At 44.7% G+C, this 12037-nt stretch overlaps 1 protein-coding gene across 3 annotated transcripts in view; it reads left to right on the forward strand.

Moving 5' to 3' along the window:
• The first annotated feature begins 474 nt into the window (after positions 1–474).
• Positions 475–12037, forward strand: part of MAP2K4 (mitogen-activated protein kinase kinase 4) — a 104918-nt gene continuing 93355 nt past the window's right edge. For 2 of the 3 annotated variants that reach the window (XR_004040590.2, XM_030861385.2), the window contains exons 1-2: positions 480–609; positions 11164–11196. Coding sequence is in view for 2 of the 3 variants with exons in the window: in XM_030861385.2 (XP_030717245.1) it covers positions 495–609; positions 11164–11196 (148 nt within the window). In the remaining variant the exon portion in view is untranslated. Of the gene's footprint in view, positions 610–11163; positions 11197–12037 lie in introns of all 3 variants that reach the window. The other variant, XM_030861387.2, reaches the window with a different exon arrangement.

Here is a 12037-nt window from a genome sequence, read left to right on the forward strand (position 1 = left end):
AGCTCCACATGGAACCACAGGTAGAGCCAAGTCCCCTCTGGAAGTGCCGTGTCAGAGACTGGACAAGAAGCACGAGCTCTGCGATCCCTTTCAGTTTTACAATTCTGGTTTTGGGTTCTGAGATTCCAACAAGGGGCTTCTTAAACTTTTGGGGTCACAGACCTCTGTAGGAATGATAGAAGCTGTGTACCCTTTCATACCCCAAATGCACACACTCCTCACTCCGCAAACCGCTCTAGGCTCTGCGGCGGGCCCGCAGCCCCGGTGCAGGACTTCTGCCGGCCTCTGGGGTCCCGCACCGGCGACCTGGGCAGTTCTGCCGCTCAGCCGCTCAGCATCTGGTGCGGCTCCGCGTCAGGCGCGGGCGGGGGCGGGCGGGGGGCGTGCCGGGGGCGTGCCCAAGGCGGGCGCTAGCCACGCCTCTCGGCCGTGCGAGAGGCCGAGCTTGCTGCATTGCAGCCGCCGCGGCGCCGCTCGGCTCCTCACTCCCAACAATGGCGGCTCCGAGCCCGAGCGGCGGCGGCGGCTCCGGGGGCGGCAGCGGCAGCGGCACCCCGGGCCCCGTGGGGTCCCCGGCGCCCGGCCACCCGGCCGTCAGCAGCATGCAGGGTAAGGAAGGCGGCGGCGCCGAGACCCCGGCCCCCGGGCGCGGCCGTCGGAGTCGTCGCGGCCTGTCCCCGCGGCCACGGACGCCCCCGGACCCGGCTGAGGAAGCCACCGAGCCACCCGCGCCGGTCCGCCTCCCTCCCTCCCCGCTTCGCGCCCGGAGCCGGCCGCCCCGGGCTCGGCCTGGCTCCGGGCGGCGGGCCGCGCAGGCCCGGGCCGCGGCCTCCGCCCGCGCTCGGCCCGGCGGGGTCCCGACCGCCCGCGGGGGCCCACCTGGCCCGGGCCCGCCCCCGCGGCCACCCCCGCCGCCGCCACCGCCGCTTACCTGGCGCGCCCCGCCCGCCTTTCCGGGAACGCGCGGCCAGGGTGCGGCGGCGGGAGGTGGCCGGGGCCTGGCCCGCGGGTCCCGGCCGCCCAGGGCGGCGGCGTCGTCGTCGTCGTCCCGGCCCCGCGCCCCTCGGCCCTGCGCCCCTCGGCCCCTCGGCCCCGCGCCCCGGCGCCCCGGCCCGGCTCCCCGCCGCCGCCGCCGCAGTGGGGCCCGCTCAGGGCCATCTTGGTTCCCTGCGGGCGCCGCCGGGCCCGGCCGCCGCCAGACCTCTGGGCTCCGCGGTCCTCCTGGACCCTCGGTTTCCAAACTTCTGCAGGTTTCTGCTCGCTGGGCGGGTGGGGCGGGGGTGTTCAGGCCCGTGCCACCTGTAAGGTGATGAGACAGCCCTTGGCCTGGGAGAGGCCGGGGGTTTCTGTGTTAGCCTGGCATGCAGACCAAATAAATAAATAAATAAAACAAACAGAGGGAGCTCGGTTGAAATGCAGAGATCCGGGAAATCGAAAGGCAGGGGTCCGAGTGGTTCTCTGCGGGGACTGCACATCTGAAGCAGCCCTCCTAATTAATGACTTTCCCCAGTGGGAATGCTTATTAGCTCTATGTGGCTCTTGACAGGAGCTGTTGTGAAAATACCAGGCCCCAGCCCGTGAGGGACCGTTTCCTTGAGTTTACTGGGGAATTTTGAGTAGTAATGTTATCTTTGAAAACAGGGAATGTCAGAAATCTCTTGATAACTTTCGCAGACTTGCTTGCGTTAAATTATTAGCAGCGTCAGTTGGGGTACCCTTCGTGGTCCGTGTGACCATGGTTACTCTTTGATTAAAATCTTCTAAAGGGCTCCGAGGTCTATCTTAACCGTCTGTCTGGTTAGGTTTGACGTTTGTTGAGTATTTCGGGTTTATGAGAGGGTGATTCATGAAGCAGAGGCGGGATTTTATTCAATTTTATATCCCTGTCCCCCTCCCCATGGGATATACGTAAGGAACAGTGATAGATATATACAGGATGATGTCAGAGCTCAGAGGACACTTTCTGTGCAGGCCCTCAGATAATTAATTCAAATTAAATTAGTTATTGGATGCCACTGTGTTGTACAATATACAGATGAAGTACAGGATGGGTTTCCTGATCTTCCAGCTCTACAGTCTCGTTGGTGGTGGTGGTGGTGCTGAAATGAAACAGCAAAATGACAATTTAAGATTATATTGCATATCCAAAACAGGTGACTTACAAAGCTTATAAAAATGCAAGTTTTTTGGGGGGTGGGGGGTAGGGGATGAGTAGGGAGGCTAATAGTTCGAAAAAGCTGTAGAAATTAATTTTTGTTCAAAAATGTTTATTGAGCATCTGCCTAGTGCCAGGCATAGTGCCCTAGTGCTGGGTATATAGAAGAGAGTGAGTCAGATGGTCTCCTTCCTGATGGAGCTCACTCTCCTGATAGGATTGGGGAGGGAAGACAATATGCAGATAAATAAGAAAAATTGCTAATTGGGAAAAGTGTTATGAAGGTAACAAGCTGGGTTAGAAGTTAATGGGGGAGGGGGCAGTCTGCTTTGGTAAGATGGTCACAGAAGACCTGTCTGGAAAGAGGACTCTGTTACGATAAAGAAGAGGGTTCTAGGCAGAGGGAACAGTGTGTGTGAAGATGCCAAAGTAGGAAAGAGCTTGGAGTGTTCTAGGAACTCAGAGAAAGTCATCGTGTTTAGGAATTATTCTGATGCGCTCCATTCTCCTCTCCCACCTCTGAGTATTTTTTTTTTACGCCTTATGTATTTATTTAAGCTTTTATTGCACATATTTGACAGGTCCCTTCAGTTTTTTTGTTTGTTTGTTTGGTTTTGCGGTACGCGGGCCTCTCACTGTTGGGGCCTCTCCCGTTGCGGAGCACAGGCTCCGGACGCGCAGGCTCAGTGGCCATGGGTCACGGGCCCAGCCGCTCCGCCGCACGTGGGATCTTCCCGAACCGGGGCACGAACCCGTGTCCCCTGCATCGGCAGGCGGACTCTCAACCACTGTGCCACCAGGGAAGCCCCCACCCCTGAGTTTTGAAACCCAGTAAACTGAACTTTCTAATAAGCAGAACCCAGTTTAAAAGGGAGAGGGAGGACATAAGACTTCTCTTTGAATTTTTGATGAATTTTCTTTTATCAGTACTGTGTCTAGCCTTGATTGATTCAGGAACCTGTTGTATCTTCTTGAACCTCTCTCAATTACTGAGAATGAAGAGAAGCACTTGAAACTCTCAGGACGTTTTCTCCCACAATCCAGGTTACAAAGCTTGAGCTTAAGCAGCTGTGTAGGATCTTTTTTGTCTTGTGATGTTAGAGCGCAACCTCCCTTACTTCCCCTATCAGATCTTTGGCTTTAGATCATACTTCAGGTCCTTAGAAGATGTTTGGTAAATGCCACCCCCCCCCCCACCCCCGCAAGCATGGTCACCTGCCACCCCCAAAGCACTGTCTCTCTGGGAGTTTTTAATGGCCAAGCTCTTTCTAATAGCAGGGTTTAGCTGTGGGACGCGTGGAATACATGTAATATTAACAGACATTGGTGGTCGTTCTGTGTGAGAAGCACCGTGCTGGGCACTGGGTCACCCTGCACATTTTTTCATGGCTTGAGGTTTGTGGCCCAAGAGTGGTCTCAGTTGAGAATTATTGGTTTTTTTGGTTTTTTAATATCATAATGCTTGAGTTAAGCCAGAGCTGTGGTGTCCTGGATTTGAATCCCCTCATCGGGACTTAAGAATTTTGTGACCTTGGGCAACATACTTAACCTCTCCAAGCCTGAGTTTCTCAGTTGGGAAGCAGGAATAATGCTTACCTTACAGGAACTTTGAGAATGCATGTAAAGTGTGGGCCTGACACACAGTAAGGATGTGATTGATGCATGTTAGCCATCATCATTGTTAATAGCAACAGTACTCTTACTTGTAATGGTCTAATTAATTGTCTCTTTCATTATTAGCAGATGAGTCCCTAACGCCTCATGATCCATCACACAGTTTCTTTAGCTTCATTATTACTGGGTCCTACCCTTTTCTCTACCCTGTTTATTTCCATTTTTCATTATTGAGCATTTCTGGTCAGAGTATTCTTGATGAGTCTTTATTCTCCCTGGGTTCAGGTAGCTGCTCTGCCGTGTACAAGCTCTGTGACCTTGGGGAAATTACCTACATTTTCTGAACTCATCTGAGTTTCTTATCTGTTAAAATAGGGATAATACCTTACGGGGCTGTTGTGAGAATCACATTATTAGATTAATGCACATAAAAGGGCTTTGAAAATTATAAAATATCTATACGTATATAAGGATTGCTATTAGACATGGCTATTTAAATGCTTTAGTTACTAAACCCTTAAAATGTAGTAGATTTTTAAAAATCTCATGAACACAAGAAGTTAAATTTATAGGAGACTTAAAGCAGGGAAAAATAAAACTTTTCCTTAAACTTTACTTGGATAGCTGAGAAATGTCAGTTTTAAAAAAATGTGTAGCATAGTTAGAATCTATAATTGAGTCTGAAAAACATGGCGACATTTGTAAAGTACTTGTTACAGGAACTGGTTATAAAGTATATGTGGTAAGTGCCTCTGATTCTGTTAATGAGCTCATGTAGGTAGTTTTTCTTTTTTCCTTTTTGAGTCTCAAATATAGATGTATAACAGAAAAGTTATGGACTAGTCCAGTCCTTACCCATTTACCCTCAGCTGAACATTTTATAAATATCAATTTAAGTAAAAAGATGATAGCTAGATTTTACTTTTAAAAAATGTGCAAAATGTACAGCGTAGCGACTATAGTTAATAATGCTGTATTGCATGTTTGAAAGCTGCTAAGAGAGTAGAGCTTAAAAGTTCTCATCACAAGAAAAAAAATTATTTGTGTGCGGTGACAGATGTTAACTAGACTTACTGTGTGGGGATCATTTCACAACATGTACAAATAGTGAATCAAGTTGTACACCTGAAACTAATATAATGTATGTCAGTTATACCTCAGTAAAAATATTTACAAAATAAAAGAAAATACACAGAACTTTCAAGTGTAATGAAACATACCTGTTAAGAAAAAGTGAAGATTTAAAATCAGTACACTTTTTTCTCCCAATAATATTTGAATATAAAAAATTAGTGTGAAATGCCCTATTTGTGATTATATTTGACTGTCTTTCTATTTTTATCATTTAGTTTGTGGTTTTCAAGAACCATAGGAGGGTGCCTTTATCCCAATTTAAAGAACTGAATTGTGCTGACAATGGATAAGGTACCAAACTCTAGAATTGCTTGCCTTTCCCACTGTGTTGCACACTATTTCTTTCACCATTTATTTGACATAACCTGATAAATAAAATCCAGGTCAGGAAATCGGTCCCTCCTCAAAGCACATATTGCATTTCTGTATGTTCCTTAAAAAGGAGAGCAACCCTAGTATTAAAATTTAAAAAGTAGAAAAATATAACGCTTTTAGGATACTGATTTTCTCACATTTTCTTTTAATGTCCCTTATTAGAGTGTGAGTGTGTGTTGAAACTTGTTTAAGATGGGATGTTAGTGAACGCTGTATTTTGAGTCATGTTTCTTTTTTTGCAAATTTCTCTTTTTCCATTCAATTTCTATTACCTAATTTGAGAAGCTGGGTTGATTTGGGCCCATAGAGTTTTTATTTTTAGGGGTCTGGAGGTCAAAATCAACTCCATCACACATAATTCAGGTCAGTCTGCATCTCTAGGAGATAGAGACAGTCCACATGATACAACCTGAGGAAGTTTAATTCAGATTTAAAAATAAGAAGGGAAACTAATAGTTAACACAGCTCTTTTTTCACTGTCTTTACCTAATTTGATGCTCATAAGTGCTCTTTAAGGGTAGATGAGCATGGTCTCCTTTCATATATTAGGGAACTGACGTTTAAATTAAGGAATTTGCCCTAGTTGAAGTGGGTTTTAATCCACCTGGTGACAGGCAGCCTTTGCTCTTTCTACTCTTCTACCCAGGTTCACATGGTTTCTCCGAGCTCTATTTAAGTCATTTCAGCCATTCAGGTCTGAGAGAAGAATCTTTGCCAGAAGTGATGCAGATTCAGGAATAGAAGGAAGAGATTATTTTAGGTTTCAGTCAGGGGGTGGAAGCTGTATGCATCCAGCCATGTTTGGGTTGATTTTGGAGCCTCAGGGCTTTCTGATGCTTCTTTGTGTTGCAGAGTTCTGAACTCGCTGGGGCGTTTACCCTGGCACTTTGAATTTGGGGGCATTTTGATTGCAAATCTACAGGCAAGTAGAAAACTTTAATTAGATGTTGAAAGGTAATAGAACTCTTTCAACACTATGCATAGTATGGAAAAGGCACCCACTTAGCCTAAGAGTTAATAGCATACGTTGCCGTCCTGGCTAAATTTGTCATCTGGGCAACTTACTGTCCTGCTAATGGGCATGGGTTAGCTTCTGGCCCTTTTCCCCAACTCCAGGAAGTCTCCATGTGTCTCTTCACACTCTTGGCAAGGTTGAGAATTAACATGAACCTGTAGAAAGGATTCAAGGGCAAGGAGAGAGGAGATTGGGCTGACTTAACAGCCACGCGGTGAGAGGGAGCATTGGCCAGTAGTTAACACAGTTCAAGATGGACCTTTACAAAGAAGCTGGCAGTCCCATCGTGCACGGCTTGATTCTTGAAGAAAAGCATGACATTCCTCACCAGGGAGAAGGATGGTGGAAGTGGACACCACAGCAGCTCTTTCAAGCTGTATTATATCTCATCTTACCAACAGTCACCCAAAGTATTCAAAAGGGGGAAGCTAGAAAAGGGTTGCCAGATAGATCTGTGTTATATATCTGACACATATATGTGTGTCTATCTGTGCCTGACTTTGCTGAAAAATAAGCGACATTAAATGGCTCTCCTGATGCATTTGCCAGTGACCCTGAGATCTGGGTTAGGTTCCTGCCAGGAGACAGTACCCACTCCGGAGTTAAGTCCTCAGGACAGCAGGCTGGGTGTAGGAAGGGCTGAAACGGAGAGGCAGAGTGTGGAATCCTTTGTTTTTATCTCTCGGTGACAGGAAATGAAAGGAGAGGGACTGTTTGTGTGGGTTAAGCTGGTCTGATAGGGAAGGTACCATAATCGTTGCTCACCTGAGGGAGATACCAGGAATAATAATGACTCTTGATAACATTAACCTGCGCTATCCCAGGCTCTGTGTTGCATTTATTACCTTATTTAATCATCACAGAACACTTTCCGGTATTATTATTCTGTTTTACAGATGAGAAAATTGAGGCTCATAGAGGTTAGATACTTGCCCACAGTCACATGGTTGATGAGTTGCTCTCCCCGGGTGTACTGGGCTTCCTTGAACGGGCTCCATGGTAATACAGTGCTTAGTTACAAACCGAAGAGTGAATAAGGTGGTCATCAGCCACAGGAGGGAGAGGGACTGGCATGTGAGGGCTGACAAGATCCTGAATTTTTAAAAATGTGGGAAGGATTAGTATTCATAAAATCATGAGTGGTTCTGGATGACGCAAATAACCTGGAATTACTAAATGAAGGTGGGTCCCTTTTAAGCTTGAGAAAGGTGAAGTCAGGAAAGCTCAAGGAAGTAACACAGCAGGAAATCTTGTGGAACTCACTCTGAGTACAATGAAAATACAAAGTTTGGATAAGCTTAGATAAATGCTGAGATGTTAGAGTCATAATGGTATACTATGAGTAACTTTACAGTTGAAGGCACTCGCCAACATTTCGAGGTTGAAGTTGGAAGGCGGCAAGCTGCTGGCCTCTTCATGCTTGTGGCAGAAGGAAGATTTGGGAGCTTGGTCTGTGGGCCTGACCCAGTAAGGCAGGCAGCTGTGATTTTCTTTGTATCAGTGTGGCTTCATACTGGAGTTCATTATCCCTTTTCAGTATTACCAGAATCCAGGGTGTCCAGGAAACTATAAGGCGCTACTAAGGAGGTGGGAAGCTACTTACGCCCCTGTCCCGCCCTCCCCCCCGTTACACCCTCAGCCCAGGCGAAGGGCAGTGCGGATGGTCGCTGTGCCCCATGAGGGCCACTAGACAATCAAAATTACACGTGGACACGCTGTTTCAAATTCTAAGATTACTTGATATTATTCTTAATTTTATATATAAATGAGGAAACTGGGGCTCAAGCAAGATGCCTCTTTTGAGTTTCACAGTTGGTACTAGAACCCTGGTCTGACATTCTTCATTTTGTTTTCTACTTTCTCAAATACTCTTTGCCTTTGGTTTTAATATACACTTATGCACATCTTAAACAGCCTTTTAAATGGATACAGGCAAGCTCACTTTATTTGGTAAATACAGTAAATTGTAGGTTTCCAGTTATGGCCAGTTAAGGACTCTCAAGATTGAGGTTGGATGGTGAGAATGAGGGGAAAATGTGGTGGGAGAGTCCTGGTGAGAAAAAGGAGGGGAAAAAACCCCACAGAGCTTTATTTCTTTGGTAGGCCTACTAGCACCCTGCCCTGTACATCTCAATATTTATTCTTGGGGGTCTGAGATTTAATGAAAAGAAACTTGGCTTGGGCCATGTACTTTCCCACATCTGTACTGTAAGCACCAACTCTCTGACCTTTGCGGTTTCTTTTTTTTTTTTTTGGCTGCGTTGGGGCTTCGTTGCTGTGTGTGGGCTTCCTCTAGTTGCAGTGAGCGGGGGCTACTCTTCATTGCGGTGCGCGGGCTTCTCATTATGGTGGCTTCTCTTGTTGCGGAGCACAGGCTCTAGACGCGTGGGCTTCAGTAGTTGGAGCACGTGGACTCAATAGTTGAGGCTTGCTGGCTCTAGAGTGCAGGCTCAGTAGCTGTAGCGCACAGGCTTAGTTGCTCCGCGGCATGTGGGATCTACCCGGACCTGGGATCGAACCCTTGTCCCCTGCATTGGCAGGCGGATTCTTAACCACTGCGCCACCAGGGAAGTCCCCCTGGTTCTTTTCCATATATATAATCTCTCTCTATAGAGTTTCTCCCCCCCCCCCCGTGTGTGTGTGTGTGTGTGTGTGTGTGTGTGTGTGTGTGTGTGTGTGTGTGTGTGTGTGTAGTCTTTTAGAGGTCTAGAAAGATTTAGGTAATGGCTTTTTATCTGATTTAATTGATAAGATTACATGGAGTTCCAAGGAAAAGCTGAGCCATCTGTTCCAGCTACTTTAGACTGTGCTTGTCAGTTAGCAGGTCTTTTCTGAGTGAGAAATAATGCAGAGATAGATGTAGGTATGAGTCCTTAGAATCTGTTCATCTGGTCACTTCATCCATAATTAGGTAAAAAGAGCAAGTCTGTAGTTATGCTTTGAGAATTTCACCCCTTCCCTTTTAGCTACATGTATGGATTCTGTACTGATGATAGAACTTCAAGATTTGAGAATTTTTTGGCATTTAAAAGTGGGCTTAACTTCTGATGTGTTAGGGGAGTAATTGGTGACATTCTAACATTCCCAGTTACATATACCTTATATTTTTTCCTATTCATTATACTTTTATCCTTTAACTTATTTTTATACAACTATACAGATCCAATTCATTCTTTTTCACATACTTCTCAGATTTATTTTTCTTGCTCCTTTCCCCATTCATCTTGCTATTTAGTTCACCTCTTTGCTCACCTTTTATTTTTGCTACCTAGTAGCACCTATTGAGCGTATTTAGAGCTAAAAAGAGAATAGTAAGTATCCCTTGAAATTGTTTCAGTGTTTCACCAGCTTCCTCTCTAGTCTCCAGGTGAATTTTCCGTTCCCTCTTCCAGCGGAGGGGGTGGGAGATGGGCTTCTGAGCTGCGGCCAGGCTCCTCCGTGTTTCCTATTCCACTGCTGCTTCCACAGTGCCAGCTGCCAGCTCCCTTTCCTCCTGACTTTTGCCAGCTCGTTTTGCCTGGTAGGAGGCTGGCTGGTGTTTAGTTGCTTAGGCTTATAAGATCCACAGAATCCATTTTTTGTTGTTTGTTTGTTTGTTTGTGTTTCCTTCTGAAGTCTGTTCCTGCTGCACATCTGGCGGGGGGGGGGTGCGAGGGGGTGGGCAGCACGTGTATGGAGCCTCAGCAGTAGAGATACAAGTGTCAGGGCACTGCCTCCAGTTTGCCCCCAGGACTTTGTCCCTTGACGTCTCCACTCCCACTTCCTCCCACTTTGCCATCAGGTAGTAAGTAGGCAGTGGGTTACTTTTGTGTCCCAAAGGTACCTTCATGTCAGAGTAGCTACATTAGCCATTTTTCAGGTTTTGTGCATTATAGGTACTATATCTTAAAATCCTAGGAATTTCAAAGCTGGATGGGAAAGACTACTTAAACATATCCTTTTTAGTCCTGGATTTTTTTTTTTCTGCAAGTTTTGATTGAATTTATATAACTACAACTTGAGTGATACTCATTCTAAATTTGCTTTCCCTATTTTGTTCCCCAAAGCAATAATAAACACAAGCATAGGTAGACCACTGAGAAAAGTAGAAATTCACCCAATAGACTATGATGGCAAATGAATATTTTGGGAAGGCTTTTGTTTTGAACAGCTTACTTTACTGGGTGCATTTTACAAAACTACATCTGTATGAATATATGCATAAGGTATAACGAGGCCCAATTGAATTTGGAAAATATGTTTATGTTTCTAAGGAGAATTCAGAGGTTTTCTTCCTATAACTGCTATAGTCCTACTTACCGTTTCTAGGGACATGGTCTTTTTTCAGGGCTACTTCACAGGAATTTAAGCACCTCTTTAGTAGTTCACTGTCTTATCATTTGAGGTTAGCTCACTGGCAGAATGTTGCTATGTGTGTTTAACTCTCACAATTTATCAACTGCCAAAGCTTTTGAATCAGGGGTAGTAGTTAATCGAGTAATTCCAAGTCAGTAATTTGAGTTAATGAAATAGCTTGTGATATGTTCTGAACTTGTAGATTGAAGAAATTGACAAAACTGTCTTAAAAGTTGTTCTTAACTTCCAAGGGCTAATAGCTGTTCTTTTTATTGAATAGATGTGAAAATTAACGGTAAAGACAACATAACTCTTATAATTTAAACTTGATTTCAGTTTCGTATAATAAAGTACAATTAAGTCAGAAAGAGCTGAGTTTTTGAAGAAAGCCCGTATGTTATAGTTCTATCTGTGATGGTGGAGGTTATATGATTTGAACTGTTCTTGAATGTAATATAAAAATGCTATGTCATGTTCTAATTTTGGTTTGTTTGATTTACAGTAAATGAACTGGAACTTATCTCTTTTACTTTAGGCTTTCAGATAAACTTCTGTGAAAAGGCACAAAGTAAGCTACAAATTTTATGATATTATGCTACTTAATTTTTTTATATCCATCTTGGTATTGGGAATGTGTCCACTATTGTTTCAACTAACCAACCATGGTAATTTTACTTTAAAAGAGCTTCCATTTTTCATTCATTTTCCAAATACAAAAAAAAAAACAACAACTGTGTTATATTCTTGCTTTCACTTGCAATTGAAATAGGAGAAACATATATGTAGGTATTCAAATGTATGTAAGTATAGAAAGATGTATATAGATATAGACAGATGTACTAGATTTAGAAAGATGTATAGAGGTATAGAAAGACATCTATTCATATGTATATAGTTATATAGAAAGATGTACATAGATATTTGGACTTAGCCATAATTTAAATCACAGGTTGAGGAAAGTTCACTTTTAAGATTGGAGTGCAGAAAGTATACAGTATAACTGTATTCTGAGACCTCATGCTTTAAAATTGATTTATTTTAAAGGATACATTTAATGAATTTTAACTTTTTTCTTTAAAACAAAGCTTTTTTCTTCCTCCTCTCCACCCCCCAATATAGACTAGGGTTTTTGTTTGTTTGTTTTTTAATAAATTTATTGATTTTATTTATTTATTTTTGGCTGCATTGGGTCTTCGTTGCCACATGCAGTCTTTCTCTAGTTGCGGCGAGCAGAGGCTACTCTTCGTTGCCGTGCACGGGTTTCTCCTTGGAGTGGCTTTTCTCGTTGCGGAGCACGGGCGCTAGGTGCGCGGACTTCAGTAGCTGTGGCTTGCGGGCTTCAGTAGTTATGGTTCACGGGCTCTAGAGCGCAGGCTTAGTAGTTGTGGCACATGGGCTTAGTTGCTTCG

Source organism: Globicephala melas, chromosome 20 (assembly GCF_963455315.2).
Source record: "Globicephala melas chromosome 20, mGloMel1.2, whole genome shotgun sequence".
Lineage (NCBI taxonomy): Eukaryota > Metazoa > Chordata > Mammalia > Artiodactyla > Delphinidae > Globicephala > Globicephala melas.